Source organism: Colius striatus, chromosome 2, assembly GCF_028858725.1.
Source record: "Colius striatus isolate bColStr4 chromosome 2, bColStr4.1.hap1, whole genome shotgun sequence".
Lineage (NCBI taxonomy): Eukaryota > Metazoa > Chordata > Aves > Coliiformes > Coliidae > Colius > Colius striatus.
The window spans coordinates 91,371,129-91,390,657 of record NC_084760.1 but is presented as its reverse complement, the minus strand read 5'-3'; the positions used below and the strand labels follow the sequence as shown (position 1 = coordinate 91,390,657).

Below are 19,529 nucleotides of genomic sequence, written 5' to 3'. Positions count from 1 at the left end.
ATAGGTCCTGCCCCAAATACCCATATTATCAATAATCACAGTAGGGAGCCTGAAGCAGCAAGGCGAGTTAAATTCTGCGTGCTGTGTTACGTTGCGGTAGATTTTAATGTTCTGCCTTCTTAGTCTGAGGGATGAAGTAATTGCTTGATACTGATTCAATAGCAGCATCAACAAATAAAATACCTGTAATCTGTAACAGCTGTTAAATCAGATTTTTCATGTTATTAACATCAAACTACCTTGGAATTTTTGAAAAAACAAAAGCATGAAGTATTTTTCTGGGCCTTGGAAAAATGTTTACATCTAAGTTTTCTATTTATAGATCCATTACTTTGCCCCTAAGTGAGAAGTGCAAAGACAGTGAAAGATTTGTCTTCTCAAGAGGGTGGGCAGTGAAAGATGTTTGTCTTCTCAAGAGGGGCAGGCCTTTCCCTGCAGACTGGGTTTGTGTCTCATGACTTTGTTTTCCAGAGTTCAGCAATCAGAGCCTCAGATAAGACATCTTTCAGTTGACATGCACTGTCTGCATTTGTGTGGCAGCACGGGAAGCCAATGTTCTGAGATTACGAGGTCCAAGGTACCACTGGCATGTATGACGAGCTATCAAAAATCTCACGTCTACCAGGTCATAGCACTTTATTATCTTCCTAACTATATGGCATGCATGACACCACTTGGTTCTCAAGTACTATGTCACATCCACATAAGCAGGAGTGAACATTTGTAGTCCTTTCCTTGACCTATATACATTTTAATGTTTAAAATTGGACTGCATGAGAAGGGGTCTGCTTAGTTTGAAAGCACCTGTATGTATTAAATAAAGCAGTGAAGCAAAACACCAACCCCAATCCAAACACCCCCTAGAAAAGCTGCCATGAAATTACCATCTGATACGTAAGCCCTCTGAAGACCTGAGACATCCCTGTCTCACCCCTGTCCCTTCCTGACGCTGCAGAACATGATGTGGCATTTAACCGTCTTTTGGATTTCTCAAGTTAAAGCTGTGCTGATAAAATGCCACCCTGATCCCCTCCCACATGAAAGTCAAGATGCACTTTGGATGCAAATGTTCTTATCCTGCTCTTACCGACGGAGTAACTTAAAACATTATTACCGAGGGAGTAACTTAAAACATTATCAAGTACATAACCAGGTAGCACAAGGGACCCAAAACCCCAAGGATGCAGTAGATATACTCCCTATGCTCTGCTTGCTAAGAAGCACTTCTGAGTGAGTCTTTTTCTCAGATCTTCCTATCTTGCTCCTGCAGGAACAGGAGAGCCAAACAAGGCATTTGGGTGCAACTACACCTCTGGTATCGAGATTGGGCGCTCACTGAAGCCCTTAGTGTATCACCAAGAGAGAGTGTGGGAGGTAGGTCACAGTTCATCTCGCAGCAAGGCAAAAGAAATGTGAAAGTCAGGCCAATGGCCCAGTGTCAGTACAGTCATTGGAAATAACACCAACTGCAAAATGTATCTAGAAACATTAAAGGAGCACTTTGGAGAGCCGTGGTTCACAAGAGAGATGAAGTAAAATGTTACCTCTGTCTTCTGGAAATGCCCTCTGTTTTGTGGGACACGAACACAGCTCTGGTTACATGAAGCACTGAAACCCAGTGACAATCTAGGGCAAAGTTAGCCGTGTCAAAGCGAGGCCTGCAAAGAGGGAAGCAATCCTAAGTACTTGATCTAGTGACTCACAGTATGACCTATATTTTTTTCACTGAACCTTTGGAAAAGGCAAGAGGTTTTGTTTCACGACTGGGGCCATACACGATCTCAGATTAACAGCACAGTTTAGCTCCAGTGGTGTATTTCCAAGGATAATTGAACATGGGTATTTAGGGGTAAATTGAGCAGGCACACAAACCCCTCCCAAGGCCGATTTCTAGCCAATTTCTGGAAAAGCTCCCGCAGATCCCTTTCTAAGAAGTGCTAAACCACAGCCCCTTCCTTCTGGAGGGCGTAAGACCAGAGAAGCAATGGAATACTAATCCCGAGTTCACACCCCGCTGAAGCCTGGACACCTTTAGGACTATTTCACTACCTGTAGTAATTATCACAAATTATTGATAAAGGGCAAACCACAAGTATTTTAGTATGAGAACTGTTCAAGTAAGTTTTAATAGAGTGCACCAGTGAATCAAGATGACTTGCATCAGATTTTGTTTCGATGAACATCAGATAAAAAAAAGAAAAAAAAGCAGAAAAGGGGCTACAGTTCTTTCTTTCCAAACACCACCCTTTTTCTAAGGCAACAATACACGTCCATTTCCGAACATAACTGTTACAGAGGAAAGCTACATCACAGTACAGTATGTAAAGTCCATCTCGGTCAAGAAGCCATTAGAGAATGGCACATTTACTACACTTACAGCCTTCTAACTTAGGGTTACAGAGTTTACCACAGCTTTTTTTTTTTTAATTTTTATTTTTTTAAAGTGACAATTTCTTAATGAACTTTCTATTCTTCACAAGAGTGTGCAGATGGGGCCCATATGTTGATATTACAGTAATTACGACATTAAATAACATTGCACGACCAACCTCTATGGTTAATTCAGTACAAAATAACAAGTATTAAAATGTACCAGTACTAGTGGTTTTACATAGTTTATAATCATTAATTATGAAGGAAAAAAATGTGGGAATTATTTTTTTTTTTCTTTTCTGTAGGCAAGTGCCTAATTACAAAGCTGCACATTACAGGCATAATAATGAAGTGGAATAAATACAAGAAACCTGGTAAAATATTAAACACAAACGGGTTACATGGGAACAAACTGTACAACCACGAAAGCATAAATCAACAATTTATCATTATAAACAAGGTATGTTTAGCTGTAAAATATTATGTGGAATCGCATGTACTCTTTGGGGGCACATGTTCCAAAAGCCAAGCTAATTCCTGAGGTGGTATTATTAACTTACACAATTGGTCAACACTTCAGATTATCTTGTGCTATTAAACAGTCCCATTATTAACGTATTTCCATAAAATGGAATTTATAGTCTTCTGAAGGCAGCAAACGAGTGATATTTTACACCATAATATCCAAATGAAATAGTTAACGGTTCTCCATTTTGGTGCTACATTTGTTAGTGGGCCGCGGGAGTAAAGCGCTGTAATTTGCAGACAGATCATCACTTAATGCCTGGTTTCTGTTCCCCCACAGCTCTGAGCTGGCCCAAGGCAGAACAAAAGTTTTTAAACTCTAAGTGCCAATGCTGTAAACATTGTTATTTCCCCCCCTTCCCCACCCCCCAACTAAACACCGTCCGATAACAAGGATAAGAGCCAAAGATAAGCAGGAACAGTCTCGTGCAGAACAAAAGCCGATTAATCTTCGACTTTTGGTTCAAATCATGGACAATCTTTAAATAATTAAAAATGGTCACGCTACAGTTGTGAAAACTATCTTTGTGCATTTGACTCAGGACACAAGGTTTTTTAAAAAACGCATGGTAGAGGTAAGACTTATAAAAACCACCAAAAATGTAAATGACAGGGAAGAACTTCTCCAACTCAAAGCATCAAACATACATTTCTGTGCAGAAATCTAGACAACTATACAAGATCTGAATTTAAGCAGTCATCTTTTTATTATACAACTCTATGAACATAAAATGAACAGAATGCTCTATATACTTACCTGTACATGTGAACATAACTTCTTTAGCTACAGTTATTTTAATATAGGTCATACTGGATTTAACTTTACAATTCTGAATAACTATGTATAACCTTATTGCGATAAGGGCAATTTCTACACGGGGAGTTTCACAGGCCAATCACATTGGGCGTAACCAGTACATTCAAAGTGTAGATGTATGAATCTTCCCTGATCCCAAAAAATTTAGGTTCTCTTTACAGCTTAAGCTCGTTTGCTATCTTGGATGCAATGTTCTTAAATGCGATAGAAGTCCCAGATATCCTCTTGAAGCGCACTCCGTTGAGTGACAACCGCGGCAGTTTGCAGACTTCCATCTCCCACTGAACGAGGCTGTCTTGCCGCGCATCGCCGTGAACGCAGAAGAGCAAAAACCTCTCTTTTTGTTCGTAATCACAGTTATTAGCGTCTAACACCTTCCGAATCTCTCTCATCATATCATTTGGGTCCATAGAACTAGTGGTCTTCATACTCCACGTGAATCGCAAGGAGCGAGGCTTCGAATCTTTGCTGTCCTCCTTCTCTCGGTCTTTCGGTTCCCCAGAAGTGCTCCTGGAAGAAGTGACGTACAAGAAGAGTCAAAACCAAAAGCAGCGTAACCAAGAGGGAGAAGAGAAACGCCGCTCTCGAGCAGGGGTTTCCAAACCGCAGTTGGCACGCTGTTGCTAGTCACAGGCGAGCCAATTCAAAGAGCTGGATGGATACTGTTAGGAGCTGTGCGCCACCTCCTGCATGCGCCTGAGCTTCAGCACAGCATCAGAGGCTGCCACCAGCACTGCTGCAGCTCCCAGCAGTGGCAGGCGAGCACAGCGAGTTTGGAAAGCCCTGCTCTAAAACGTTCTGATGACAACATGTGCAATGGTGACTGCGGCAGACACGTTATTCCATACTGCTCGAAAGAAAGTGGAATCTATGTAAAAGCATGACTGAAGTTCTGCTGGTTTTATGATCTGGAGCATGCCATATACCAACAAAACTGAAGTTGAGGGACATGATCCTGAAGCATAAATCATACTGTAAAAGCAGCAGAGGAAGAAATCCCACCCTGCAGATTCACAAGGCTGCACTTAATTCCCTCCCCTCTTTTCTGCCTTTCTCCCCTCACTTTTTGCATTTAATGTTTTTTTGACCTCTCTCTGTGAAAGACTATTATTATAATGTGTTTGATTTCAACCAATGAAGCAGAATTTTGTACTGTAATTTGGTTGTTAACAGGCTTGTAACTGGCTTGTTTGTCACCCAGTTAAGTAGACGGCCAGCAGCTTTTTCGCAGAAGAAACAGTGACATGTAGACACAAAGTATTTTAGTTGATACAGTCACTGGGACAAAATGTCAAGGGAGTGATTTGCAATGAAGGTCCTTACTCTGACACTTCCTTACCAAATAGATTACTTATTCCATTGTAGAAATCATTTTGAGAAACAGTACTAAACGATTTTCACAATAATTGAAAAGCCAACTATTTCTCTTCTTGTTACAGGTACTTTGGATGCCCGATGCCTCCCTGTCTGTCACCAGGGAAAGGTGCTGTTCTCATTTTCATGGTCTATAAACTGTCACTTTCCAGAGAGGAGTCAAAATGAGCATTTTTAATTTAACTTTCAGTGCGATTCCTAGAGAATCACATTGATATTAAAGAGGCAGAGCATGGCAGAGATAAGATCTCAAACAACTTTTAGCCCAAAACAGACACTGTAGGATGACAAAAAGTAGAGGAAGCTAGACAGTGAAAAGCAAGAGCTGAAAGCAACTTTACCTTCATTTCATTTGAACATTTGGTTAATCTCTCTTCCCTTTCCATGTCGGGAATTGAACAGCTAATAGACTTTGAATTGAAAAGGGCTAACATAGATAAAATGCATTGTGTATTATATAATGTATCCTGTTAAGAATGTGCCTTTTTTTTTTTCCAAATAAAGGCTTTCTGTTTTGAAAACTAAATCAATACTTTCTGTAAGTGACCAGTTTGGAATGCAAACTACAATGCCTGTTCATTAGAGAGCATAAAAATAATAGTAAAAAAAGAGTTATGCACTGTGCTAAGCACACCAAAAATGCAGAACCAAATGCTGAAACATGGCAAAAGAGCAGATATACTGGAAAATGAGCATATGAAGGAATGTTTTATTATTAGCAAAGCATGTCTAGATTTGTGTACAGCGGTTGCCATACAAATTCAGTATTTAACAGTCACCATCATTTGTCTGAATGTCACTTATTTCTATTTCTCAGTGCAAAGTGACATTCATTTCTCAGGGACTGCAAGGTGTTTACTTCTGGCAAACAGCAGCTTTAGTAATGAACACGGTATGCAACTATAGTAAAAATTTAATATATGCGTATATACACACATATATTACATTTTCCACTGAAACCAAAAGTAAACACCATTAAATCTTTATAAGCCAAAACATGGCTTTAAGTGCCTATATGACTGGCTAAATCCTATAGGGGGCCTTTTTATTGAAAGGAATATGCTTAAATTAAGGTTTTATATTAAATACTTCGCAAGAAAGCAAAAATGAGGGATAAAAGATCTCACCAAACCCACCTCCCCCCAATAAAAAACATTTTGAAATACAGATTACTTAAGCACTATTCTATTTTACATTCTGTTAAAAAAAAGTGTCTTTAAGAAATCACTTAAACCCTGATGCGAAAGACCTAGGAGCGAAGTATTAATAGTGGCTCCTCACCTTGAGGTGTCAGTTCTGCCACTGGCTTCGCCTTCACTTGGATCCCTCAAAACAAAGTTAAGGTTGAGATTCAATGATAAAGGTGAAAAATAAAAGTTAAGAAAACCTACATCTAGAACAATGTTAAATAGCTACTGAATAAAACAAAACAAAAAAACCCAGTATAATAAGGTCAAGCCTAATACTGTTTAATATAACTTTTTTTCCACAGCTGTAACTTTAATCTTCCTTTAGGATACTTTAACTTCTTTCAGCTCTGACATTAAATTGTTTAGTTTCTTAAAAAATGTTTGTTTTAAACTGATGGTAAAAATTAACATGTTGTTCTCAACCTACTGCAGACAGAGCAATGGCCACATGTAATTCCAGCAAGCACAGAGGAGCAGTTGATCAAGGTGGTTCCAAGGGATTCCACTCTGCACCCTTCTGGGTCAGGCCTTTAGACCTCAGCCCTGAAAACACTTAGGTACCTGCCCACGCTTAAGCACACTCAAGTAATTACAGATAAGATGTGCCTAAGAGTTTGAGAGACCAAATGTTTGGAGCCCAGTTCAGAAAGGTTACTTCAACATCTGCTTAACTTTAAGCAGATCAGCTGTTATGCTGACTTCGGTTGAGCATGAGGTCAACTGCATCTTTTTTATCTTGTTAAATCAGGGCTGTATTTTATCAAGGAACTGTTTTGTATTCTGACGTTTTTGTCTGAAGCAACTTGAAAAATATCCATAGATTTTATAAGCCACCTAGGTGTGTTCCTAGTGCTGCTGTACAAACATTTTAGCACTCAATTTCAATTAGCTAATTAATTTAATACCTTCAAAACACACAAACTTTAGTAACTAACATCAGAGATGTATCATATAACATAAACCACTGATATAAAATACTTTCATACCCTATTCATTAAGCATAACTATGCATTTATTGTATATACTTACCAGAAGAGGCATTTACCTTTGCCAAAAGATAGCAAAAAGTCTTTCATGACACCTTCTAATCAAAGTATGCTTTAAACAATTATTTCCTAAACAGTACAGAAGTTAAGGCATGCATGTAGTTATGCGATCCAGCTAAAAGGACAGCAAAAATAACCCTGAACCTCCACTCATACAATCCCAGCCACTAAAAATATCAAAGTTTAAGAACATAAAAACACAACAAAACACCAACAACCGCCCCCAGCAACAAACGAGACAAACCCCCCACCATGAACTCTTCACCATAGGAAAATGTATTTTTAGCAGTATAAAATAGAATAGGAAACAGTATAAAAATTACCTATAATTTTAAAAGACATAAATTTATAATATGTTAATTCATTATACATAGCATACAATATTGTTCCAATACTGTAGTTTAACATAATGAAAATATTAATTATTAGATCTGACTCTTATCAATTCAAGATACCATTCCTTGCAAAAAAATGACCTGTAATGCAAGAAACCCAACCTATACTCCTGAAATTGGTTATCTACTTATAAGAAACCACCTTTCCTCCCACTTGAAAATCTAGAGACAACACAGATGGCTAAGTTTGCTGTAGTTATTTTTAAAACCCGACTAAAAGCTCTCTTCCCCCAACAAAGTGCTGGAGATACCAATAATTAAGGATCATAGTCCTGTTTTCTTCAGGTTTCTGAAAAAAGAAAATCAAATACTTGTTTTGGTTTTTTAGATGATCATAGGTGGTCATCATCATAGACACACACTGATGACCATCAGTGGCTAAGAGATGGCCGTTGTTTTTTAGATCATCATCTCAGACACAAATGCACTATCAGCTCACCAGGTTCAGTTGATTTTATGAGGAACATCACTGCATTTCTAGCTTTCTCTCTTCCTTTCCCTTGTAGTATCATCTTACAGAATTCATTATATTTTACTTACAAATTTGCAACTACTAGCTTTACTTAGCTTTGAAGTGGTTCTTCTGTTTGTTTTGTTTTTTAAAAACATATTAACGGTAGAATTCAGTAAGGTCATGACTCTGCAAAGGAAATAGAGGTTTCCAAGATATATTTCTGTCATAAAACTGTATGCAGTATAGACAAATCCATAAGTAGGCTTAAGAATTATTGGTCAATCACTGTTAGAAAAAAGGCAAACTGAAAACAAAGACCCCTTTTGCAAAAGCTACTGTGACTAACTCAGTCTCTTGATACTAAAGAGTGTATTTGAAAAATCTTTCGCAGCACCTCTTCTCATAGTATTGTTGTAGTTAGCATCAGCACAGGAACAAACATAAGTCCAGCACGTGTGGGTTTTCTTCTTTCAGAATCTTGAACTTACATTTGAAGCAACTCGTAACCTGATATGACAGGCTGCATGATACTAAAATATTAGTATTTCCAGACATCCAGATTTCTGCCCAATTCTAAGCTTCTCATTGATTCACAGATTCTAGAATTCCCTGAAATAATTTGTTAATACCTATTCTTCTTAAGTACAGCAATAAAACTGTTGTAAATACAGTCTTGCTACAGGTCACACCCAGGTAAAAAAGTAAACTACTGTTACCATTTAAATAATGACTCATTTTTAAGTCACGCTTTCAGTATTTAAGTTCATTTGATTTTAACTTAATTGAAATGTCTTTGTGTTTTAGCTGTAAAGCATGGGCAAAGCTCCCCGCTGAGTGACATTCTTTTGCTCCTTTAAGATAAAGAAGCAGAATTGCCGGTAAAACGTAACAGTTACAATATACACAGAGAAGCAAAACAAGGCAGGTTCTGGAAGGAACACATAAAACAAGCAGCATTCTAACTAAATTTACATTTACTTCAGACTTAAACTGCAAATTCTCAAAGACTTTGCAATTATGGTCCTAGTGGTAAGCTGGGCTTTTTTTCTTAAAAGTCGAGGTACTAACCTGCGAACAAACTTGGAAGTTATCTTGCTTATTATACCAGTTGAGGTCCCTCTTCTAGCATGTGCAAAAGCACCGGTTTCATGGGATGGTGAGGCGGGTGGTCCATTGTAAGTGGCATTACGCCGCTCCCTTAGCTGCTCACCATGGAAAGTGCTTCGACTTGAACTCCCCCGAGGAAAGCGGGTTCGGTCTGGAGTGGTAGTGCTAATACTATGCGCAGACGGGGAAGCAGCAGGCACTCTTTGAGTTGCACTGCTGGGAAAACAGAGCATAAATACAGAGAAAGACTATGCTAGAAACCCTCCTACATAACCATTTCTCAAAGAGAGGAAAAAAACTCCACTCCTCTTTTTTTTCTTTAAACCCTGAATCTGCAACTGATTTGCTTTTATGATTCACATTTAGAAATAATCAAGAGGTATTTTCACTGTAAAATCAAATTCTCTCAAGTATTACGAGCAGTTAAAAAAAGTATACACAGATACTAGAACAAAGGAGAAAAGGTAGAAAAGTCTGTAGTAAGATTCCCAGGCCTCTTCCAGAAAAGATATGTTCATCAAAGTCTTTCATACACAAGCAATCCACAAAACAACATATATTTAAGACGTGGTCATTTGGGACAAATAAATGTTAAATTCCATTTGGGCTGTTAATAGTAAGAGCAACTATACTACGGTGCTTTTAGACAGAAATAAACCTAGCAACTTGCAAACCTAAGTGGTTAACATTTCAGTATTTTGTTTGAATTACGGTGGTCTATATTGTATGGTCCTGTCTAAATTAATTTAATTTTTAGCTGCTTAAGTTTTCCAGAAGCAGGCAGTCAAGGAGCTACTTTAACTCTATGTAAACATGTCTGATGAACAACATCAGGCTTAAAGCATCTGTAATTCCCACACTACTGGAGTAAGCTACTGTTTCAAAACAGAATGCAACCTGACAGTTTTGAAAAGATTACACACATATTTAAGTGTACAGTGAACTGAACAACAAAATTTTCTAAGTGCATAGCATTAAAGAAATAACATCAATTTATTACCTTGGTCGGTAAGCTTCTGTGCCATCTTTGATGGTTGGCAGTGTAACTTTTATAGGATGACCGGAGGCAGACATAGACTTTTGATGTCGAGGCCGTGTTGATACAGTAGAAGCTACTGCAGAGCCTGCAGAAGACGTGCTACTCGCGGACATTTCTGTTAGGCTTTTACCATGGCAGCAAAGTAAGAGGGATGGGAAAATGAAAAGGGCAAAGAAAGGTTAGTGTAAAACCCCATAGAAAGCAGGCAAAATAACAACTGATTCTTGGGGTTTTTTTGGTTGGTTTTCTTTTTAGAACACAGTAAGTGCTGTTTAAATAACCATTAGGTTGACTGATCACGCTGCCTTAATCAGCTAAAGAATACAGAATTCTGAGAAAATTATATTCATCCATAAATCAAATTGCCACATGTTAAATTAGGCCTTCTCATGCCTCCCAAGATTAAAGCTTTCACACACATTATTCGAAGTAATGAAGAAAAGCTACAAAAGAGTATACAGAAATAGTACAAAATAGCAAAAAAGAAAATGGCAAAAGGGACTGAAATAGATTGTTTAAATATGCTCTCCTTTTATGAAGTAAATACTCTTATTTTCAGTAAACACCTAAAACTTGAAACACTTGGAACTGCTGTCACATTATCTCTTGCCAGTGACTGTATTTTCAAAAGGCCAAGTTGCACTTGTATCCCAGTCACTGCTATGCTGAGCCAATCCTTTCAAGAGTTCCTTCTACCAGTACTTATATTCCTGCTTCTCCTAAGTGGCAAGGAAGAGAAGAAAGAAGGGGCAAAGCCATTCTGTTATTAATTTTTAAAAACAAAAGTCGAATGACTTAAGTCAAACTACAGCTTTGCCTCTACAAGTATAAATGAAATTGCATTAATAATGTATTAGCAACAACGGTCCCAAAGCTAAATAATAGCAGCAGCGAGATAAAGATTTTGGATGGGTAATCTGGTAACACAAAATGTTCAATCACACCAAATCCAAACTCAACTACACCACAGTGTATTGTAGTAAAGGCAAATATACAACTTAAAAGAAAGTTCTCCTTCTTGCTAAAGAGCTGAGTATAATCACCACACTCATTAAATGAATATGGAATAAGAGTCATCTATCTGTTCAATACTACAGGAAAAAAAACTCCTCACAAAGCTGTAACATGAAAAACTTTGAAATAAAATTCTTTGCCAATTTAGTGCTTTTGATATTAAATCTACTGAAATAAAACCTTCATCAATACTTGTGACATCAGGAAAAATATTGTAGTATATATTTTAACCCTAACTATAAAAAATTAACCCTAATTTTAAAAAAATTAATATCTTTTTTAAAAAAAGGGCTGTTACAAATTTTGTTCAATTATTTTAAAATATACACAAAACCTGGAAATACAGTTTTGAAAGCAACCATCTGATAATTTTAAATTACTCGTTTTTTTCTTTTTAATGTACCTCCCTAAAGCACTTTAAAGAGCTGTACTTTACATGATCCATAGCTCATCATTTTATTAAAAAACTCAAACACTAAGAAAATAAACCCAAACTACCTTACTAGATTATGTTATTTCATGCTAAGGTTTTGTCTTTTCATTTTACCTTAACTGTTTTATTTAAATAGATTAAAATAGAGTAAGATCTATTGCTTTCAAGCAAATAAGATCTAGTTTTTATTACTCTCCATTAAAGTCAGTGTTTCATTTTTCAGTCAGTGTACAGGGGTTAACTAATACCAAGAATGAAAAAAGAATGTATTTTAAAAAAGAATAATTGTGGCAGTGTTAAGTATAATGTAATTTAACAAAACATATTAAACTGAGTGTAATTATCATCCCACATACCGATACAAATTGGCTACCATCACTAGTAAAATAATATTTATGCAAAAAAAAAAAAAAAGATATCAAAAAGGATAAGTCTTAATTTAAATTTTGAGTGACTACTAAGAGAAATGAAAAAGGATCAGGCTACGCTGTTAAGGGAATCCATCTGAAGCTCTCCACAGTACAACTGCCTGCTTAGGTGTGAGCATAGTTACTTTACTCTGTTAGAAGACAACCCTTGGTAATAAACACGACTCCATAAAAAGAGGCAACGGCAGATCTACACATTCAGTTACAAATTTCATCACAAGCATAGAAATTGTGGCAGAAGATGAGATGAAAACACACAGAGTTTATGTATTTAACATCATGCTTCATAACGGTGTGGATTATCAATTGCATAATCCGCTGTTTCTGTGCCTCAGTTCTTGTACTCAAATTAGTAAGCAAGAGAAGATGAAGAATACCTGTTGTCCTTCCCATTCTGTATTGCAGAATAGCGATCTGAAGAACGTTCACAAACATAAGTGTTTCTCCTTGTCATTCCGCTACCAGAAAATACATTATTCTAGAAGATAATTAAGATTAAAATTAATATGCAATAGAAGAAAGTATTTATGTTGTACAAAAATATAAGCATTGGAAGCAAACCAAAATAAGTTTCAGCTGTTTCTGAATATTTTTAATGTCTTCAAGTGTGCCATGCACAGATTAGCTGCTCAAGACTTACCTTCAGAACATGATATAAAATTCCTCATTTTTAATACAGTACATCCTGAATTTAGGGTTGGAGAGGTTTGCAAAGTGCTAATATTACATACTGATGCATGCTGGTGAAAGATTTGAAATACACTAAACTCGGGTACTGTAAGATATCATGAAGTCTGCAAGACTTACTGGATGTTTAGGTCTCCTTCATCTACAGCTTTTTGGCATTTGACTACTGAATAAACTGTTTCAAAGTCAATTCTTATAAGGAAAATTACCAACTGCAGTAACTGAAATTACTCCTGTTAGTCCAAATATGACTGAAGGAGATCCTGCCTTCCCTAACATTGTTACCCTCCAAGTTACACGAGAGTATTTTTAAATGATCCTTATTAAATTAGCTTTGTTCATTCTAAAACTTTTTCTGTGTAAGCTGCTGAACCCTAACTACTGTTGCAGTACCACTTACAAAGCCTTCCACAAACTCCTCAAAATAGTAACAGAGCTAAAAACATACAAATATTGAAATTGCCATTAGCAAGTAAATCAATTTCCCATTCTTCATAGCAAAGATACTCCAATTTAATTATATCTCACAAAGCACAGAAATGCTTTTGATAAATCAGCTTGTACCATGCATAACTGTAATCAGTTTTGGGGCAACACAAGTTTGGGAAAGCTCAGATATGAAATTGAGTCTTAGAAGACTTGAAGTTCCCTGAACACAGCTATCATTTCAACAGCTCTTTGCATGATAGAAAAATACTCTATTTAAAATATGAATAACTGTTTAAAGCATCTGCGGATGTGTTGCAGATACAGTCTACAGAATATTAAAGGTTAAATGAACTCCAGCATTTATTTTGTTTAAAGAGAATTCTAGTAGAAATGCGTATCATCTTCCCAGAATATCCAAGACGGGAGCCAGCACATAGAATCTCAAGTGACAATGAAAATTCCTGCTGCCCATCTACTGTACTAAAAGACTGCCAGAATTTTTATATTTAATACAGCATGTCTCAAATAGACAAAGTATCCTTGAATCTTAAAACTATGATCCATATGTATTTCTTTTCTCCCTCTCCATGAACTCTTGCTCCCCAGTAACTGTTTAAACACTATACAATATTTTTTATATGATGTATCCTAAACAATGCTAATATTGCACATGAACTTCCAGAAGGCAAAGGAGATGCTTTCACATTAGGACAGACTCCCTCTTCTATTTGGAATGTGACATCTGAGGCAGTAATATGATAGTGGTTTACAAACCCACAAATGATACTGTAAAACAAAGCAAGGAAATGAATAGTTTCTTAATACAAGAACCAGGTTATAACTCATAATATCAACAGGATCACACCACGGAATGAACAAGTGGGTTGTTGCCCCTCACCTCATTTCTGAAGTCCAAAATCGAGTGGTTTCAGAACGTGAAACAGATAAATTTAGAGATAAAAGTTGATGAGGGTTATTACATAAGACTATTAGGTAAAAGCCTCAGATCCAGCAAGTCCCCTGACTTCCTTGTAAAATACAGAAGCATTAGAAAGCAGAAAAACAGCATCCCATATCGGCTCTGTTCTTTCCCTAAATATCTACTATTAGCTTAAGAGATCCTCAGTTTGCCCAAGCACACACATTCTTGTGCTTACTGTTATGTTAGCGTTAGAAAAAGTAAAGTCGCAGAGGGGAAGGCAGAGGTTTATTTTTAAAGCCTATTTCTGTCTGCCAGTAAAAGTTACCAGAAATAGACTTAGTGGCTTATTCAGTAACCATTATGTCTATAGGAACCTTATGCTGCAGGTTTTGTTTAAATAGGGAAAAATAAGTGTAACAAGCCAAAAGCACACACACTCACACTGGGAACTGTAGTTGATTTCTTTCTTTCTGGACCCACAAGTGGACTCGCAGCCATCTCTCCTTTGGATCCCACTGTAGTGCTGCTGAGTTTGCGTGAGACATCTTTGTCCCAGTCTTCTTTCTGTTCACTTTCCACACTGTTTGCCTGAGCCCTTTTTGTGTATGACACAGCAGGAGGAATTGAGGGACCAACTGCCAAATAAAACCAGGATTAATAAATATCTATAAATAATCACTGCATTTTTCTTGACCAAAATAGTCTAAATATAATTCCCCGAGTCTAAAAGAAGCATTTTAACAACTGTGACTGCAAACTCAGCACATAGACTGACCTACTAAACTGAGCTTTGACAGCCTACATTTTTTTACCCACTTTCGCTTCACTATCAATTTGCAATTTGGAATTAGTTCCCATTTCACATTAATATCTAGAAGAGTTTCATTTTTTGGGGGAGTGGGGAGGTGGGGTTGATTGCGTTGTTTGGCTTGTTTTTGCTTTATTTTTTTTTTTTCTTTTTGCTGCATGCCTTTTTCTCTAATCACTACGAAAGATCCTTTACCCCTGAAAACCCTAGAACTACTTTGTTTCAAAGCATGTTTATACTTAGAAAAATTATATCCTTGAAAATAATTCGGGGTGAGTCCTCCATCAATGAAATTTTACATTCCCTTGAAATAAAAATCACATCAGCTGATGATCTTTACAATTTTGGTTACTGTTTTTGAAAAAAACGGCACTACTAACAAAGAGGGAGAATAGTACAGAAAAAAAATGGGGGCAAAATTACAAATAAGAGTGTAAATTGGGCAGAAAAAAAGGCCAAACATGCCAGAAATATTTCCAGTAATTCGATAGTTATCTAAAAAAAAAAAAATAAAAACTCCTCACTTTTCAGTTTATGTTTTAAATAGAAATTCCTCTTTGATGCAAACATTTTTCACCTGAAAATGTTTCCTGAATATTTGGTAAAACAGTTGTCACTTGGAAACAAACAGTTCAGTTCTAATTCCAAATATACTGATAAACATAACGGTTCACCACCTTTAAGTTTATCCAGACCAATATTTTGCCATTACTTCCTAAACAGGAAACATCCTCATAGTCGACTCACTAAATAAGAGAAAGTAACATGTCTGGAAAATTACAATCTGTAAATTACATTGATTCATATTTACCACAGACACATTCATACAGATAAAAGCATCACAGCGGAGCATGATGAGATACACAACAAATGCACAGAGTGGTGGACCTGCCAGGTTCACAAAACACTGTACATTCAGACTGAAATTGTGTATGTTACTTTACTTGTTGGAATGTCATCCCCACCATGATCACTGAACCGCCGTTGTTTCTGATTAGTTGATATACTCCGTTGGACCTTCAGGTGAGCGGGAGACTGCACAGAACTGTTGTTGAGGTCGCTGCTAGGACGAGACCTTTGGCCTAAGTTGCTGCTGGACAAGGACTCACCTCCTTCAAACTACAAGAAAAACAGTTTTTCAAAAGTATAAACAAAATTCAATGTTACTGATACTTTTATGGCATAATAAAGAGAAGATTTCCAATCAAAACCATTTTAAGTTGTATCCAGAGATTAGTTTTCTTCAAAATGAATTTTATCACTTCATCTGTTTAACACGCTTTAAAAACACACAGCTAAAGCTAAGAAGTTAATAAATGCTCAAAATGAAAATAGAAGAACCTTGACAGTAACAAAAACTGTGCTATTTTAAAGCCTAAGCCAAAAGAATGGCTCCCCAGCTTTATTTTTTAAAATGAAAGCTCAAAGAGCACTTATTGGCTTCAAAACAACTTCAAAATGCACTGGATTGAATCAGAAAGGCTAAAAAAACAACTACTACCGATTCAAGGATTCTTGATGGCTTTCAACATATCTTTACAAAGTATGTAACTCAGCCGCTGGTTTGTTGATATCTAAGAAGCTTAAGTTGTAAGAGCATTGGAAGAGAAATATCCTTTTCCAAGCAGTTTGAGTCAAAATAATTTTACACAGGTTCCCTCCATGCTCTGCCATCACAAGGGAATTCTGATTCAGAGATGTTGCGAGAAAAAGCAGTCAAGAAGGATGCATGGTTGAGATCTAAACTATCTTGGAACTACAGGAAGGCCAGTGAAGCAGCAGGAAAAAAATTCCTTCAAAAAGAAAGCCTTGGTCTCAGCTTGATTTCTTGAAAACCCTTGTGCTCCCAAAGCATCTACAAATCCCTTTAGCTCTGAAACAGTCAAAATATTTTTCTACCACAATTGATTACTACTATACCATTATTTACTAAATAATAATATATACTATAATACAGTATATGAATGGGAAAGAAGAAGTATCTCAGAGAAATAAAGGACATCACTACTGAGTAGTTAAAATAGTAATTGCTCTAGTCAAATAAGCAATATCAGATTTTAACTGTAAACAAACAACAGAAAGAAGACTTAGCACTTCAAAGTCATGTCACTTCAGATTAACAGCTTTTTAAAAGAGAAATTGCTCAGTTTTACAAGTAAATGTGAAGATACTATATTCAATGTATTTCTTCATATGGGAATAAACAAGATGTCCAAGAAGACATGAAATGGGAAAGACATTAGTAAGTTAACAATAAAAATTTTTTAAACAAGGATGTTACAAAGTGATCAACAAAAACAAACATTGACAACCAGAATATTCAACCCAGACAGATATAAAGGGCAAAACAGAAGATGTAAATTAGGTAGCACTTACTTCAGGTGGTTTTCTACCTAGAAGCAAATAAGTAGCCATGACTTCATCATACTTTTGGTTTACTAAAGATTCATGGATTTCTTCCCTTGAAAATCCCATTGTGACCATAATGTCTAAAAGAAAAAAAAAGAGCCAGACACATTAGCAGAATAAGGTCTTGGGTTTACTGACAACTTAACAACAATCAAAATAGAAAAACCCTGTCACGGTTTAGCAAGGAGCAGCTTTTGCTTGGTAACAGGGGGAGGGGGTTGCCGTGAAGACCTGGTAAAGAGTTTTTGGACTCTCTCCAGGCTCCTGGGTTCAGATCCACCTCCAGCTGGGCTGGGCCAATCTGGCACCTCTGCCATCACTACTTAGGGACAGGAATTTGAAGTATTTGCAGGAAGTGTAAGAGTGGTACAAGATGGAGATGACCACATGGACCCCACAGTCAGAGAAGGTGGAAGGAAGGAGCACCACATCAGTGACCCCTCTGCAAGCTGTGGTGAGAATGCAGGCTGTAGCCCTGCAACCCATGGAGAGTCATGGCAGGACTGAGAGCCACCAGGAGCTCCGTGTGAGTGCACCCAGACGGGCCAGAGACTGTGTGAGGAGGCAGCCATGGTGCAGGCTGTTCTGGAGAGCCTGCGTGCCGCAGAGCAGCCCCACACAAGAGGCAGAGAGGAGCTGCAGCCTTTGGGATCAATGCACATTGGAGCAGCCCGTGCAGGGCTGCCGTGTGTGTGAGGTACCCCATGGACTTGCAGGGAGGACAGGTGTGGAGCCCACCTGCCCTGAAGACAGACAAACGGCAGAAGCTCAGGAATAGACTGACTGAAACCCTCACTCCCTGCGTCTCTGGGCCGTTCAGAGGGGGAGGAGGTAAAAACACCGGGATCAGGATTCTGAGCCTGGGGAGAAGGGTGGGGAGAAAGTGGTCTTAAAGGGCTGGTCGGACTCTTCATCATTGTACTGCTCTGTGTTGTTGTATGTTGGTTATGTTTTGGAGTTTTATGGTTATGCTTTAGTTGGTGTTGCAATAAATTATTTTCTGTTTTCTTCCCCAAGCCGAGTAGCCTGGTCTGTTTTGTCTGGACCTCAAGTGGCAAATAAGCTCTCCCTACCCTTTGGCAACCCTCAGGTCTTTGGTACTTGAGGCTAATCATGATCTTTTGTTCCCTGATGGACCTAAACCATGACAAATCCTTATAATTTAACAAATAATGAATTCAACTCACCTATCATCATCTTTGCTGTGCAAAATGACTAAGGCCACAAACTCCCTTATTTCATTGTTATTTTCTTCTTGAAAATTCTCAACTATGTTATTCAACGTAGTTCAACATTAGGTTTTATTTAACCAACAAATACAACACTGGGAAATATGAACTATTAAAAGCTACACGGTCAACACACAGTTTCTGACCACAGCAAATAAAATTGTTGCCCTCATAAGAATATCTTTTTACTTCTGCCTGTTGACTTCTGAAATTGTCTTTTGCTGTGCTTCTAGACTAATGTCAACTCAGGGAAGTCACAACACTAGTTTTAAGAAGGGCACTGCAATTAAATTGCTCATTTAAATAAAAAGAAAACATTTGTACGATGAGATTGCATCTCAAATTCTATAAGAGAGTTTAGTTTGACTTGCAAGACAAAATTGCCTAGGTACATCAGATACAACATCCTTGTTGAAGTCTTACCTATTCTCTTGGTGTCATTAAAATCTGGTTCAGGTTCAGTATATGGCTTTAGCTCTTCTTCTTCATGGCCAACATTCATCCACCGATCCTTCATAATTTGCTACAAAAAGAAAGAAGCTGTAGGTCAATACACTATTTACAACACGTGATTAAATCTGTGGTTGCTGGTCTGAAGGAAAACAACTTAAAAATTCATAAAATATGAGTGTTGCTCTTTCCTTCACACCTTTTCTACTCACATCCTACAGTTTCTCCTTTTAGCTTTCACATCCTTTCGCTTCTGTTAGCTCATTCCCCTCTACTATTTACCCTTGACCATACAACCTACATGCCCAAAATAACAGAAAAACTACCAAGAAAATAAAACTTCTGCAGTTCTAACACACAAAAATATTTCATTTTGTACCCTTCACTTCCACCTTCTCTT

The 19,529-nt window shown here is 37.4% G+C and overlaps 1 protein-coding gene across 6 annotated transcripts in view; it reads right to left on the bottom strand.

Moving 5' to 3' along the window:
* Positions 1-2,095: 2,095 nt before the first annotated feature.
* The window catches only part of MARK1 (microtubule affinity regulating kinase 1), a 60,555-nt gene continuing 43,121 nt past the window's right edge, over positions 2,096-19,529 (bottom strand). The window contains exons 10-18 of one of the 6 annotated variants that reach the window (XM_061991456.1): positions 19,103-19,202; positions 17,418-17,530; positions 15,986-16,160; positions 14,675-14,868; positions 12,573-12,673; positions 10,282-10,443; positions 9,243-9,497; positions 6,371-6,415; positions 2,096-4,225 (exon numbers count right to left, since the gene is read on the bottom strand). In XM_061991456.1, coding sequence (XP_061847440.1) covers positions 3,871-4,225; positions 6,371-6,415; positions 9,243-9,497; positions 10,282-10,443; positions 12,573-12,673; positions 14,675-14,868; positions 15,986-16,160; positions 17,418-17,530; positions 19,103-19,202 — 1,500 coding nt within the window. In that variant the 3' untranslated portion in view covers positions 2,096-3,870. The remainder of the gene's footprint in view (positions 4,226-6,370; positions 6,416-9,242; positions 9,498-10,281; positions 10,444-12,572; positions 12,674-14,674; positions 14,869-15,985; positions 16,161-17,417; positions 17,531-19,102; positions 19,203-19,529) is intronic. The other 5 variants (XM_061991457.1, XM_061991458.1, XM_061991459.1 and 2 more) reach the window with 5 other exon arrangements.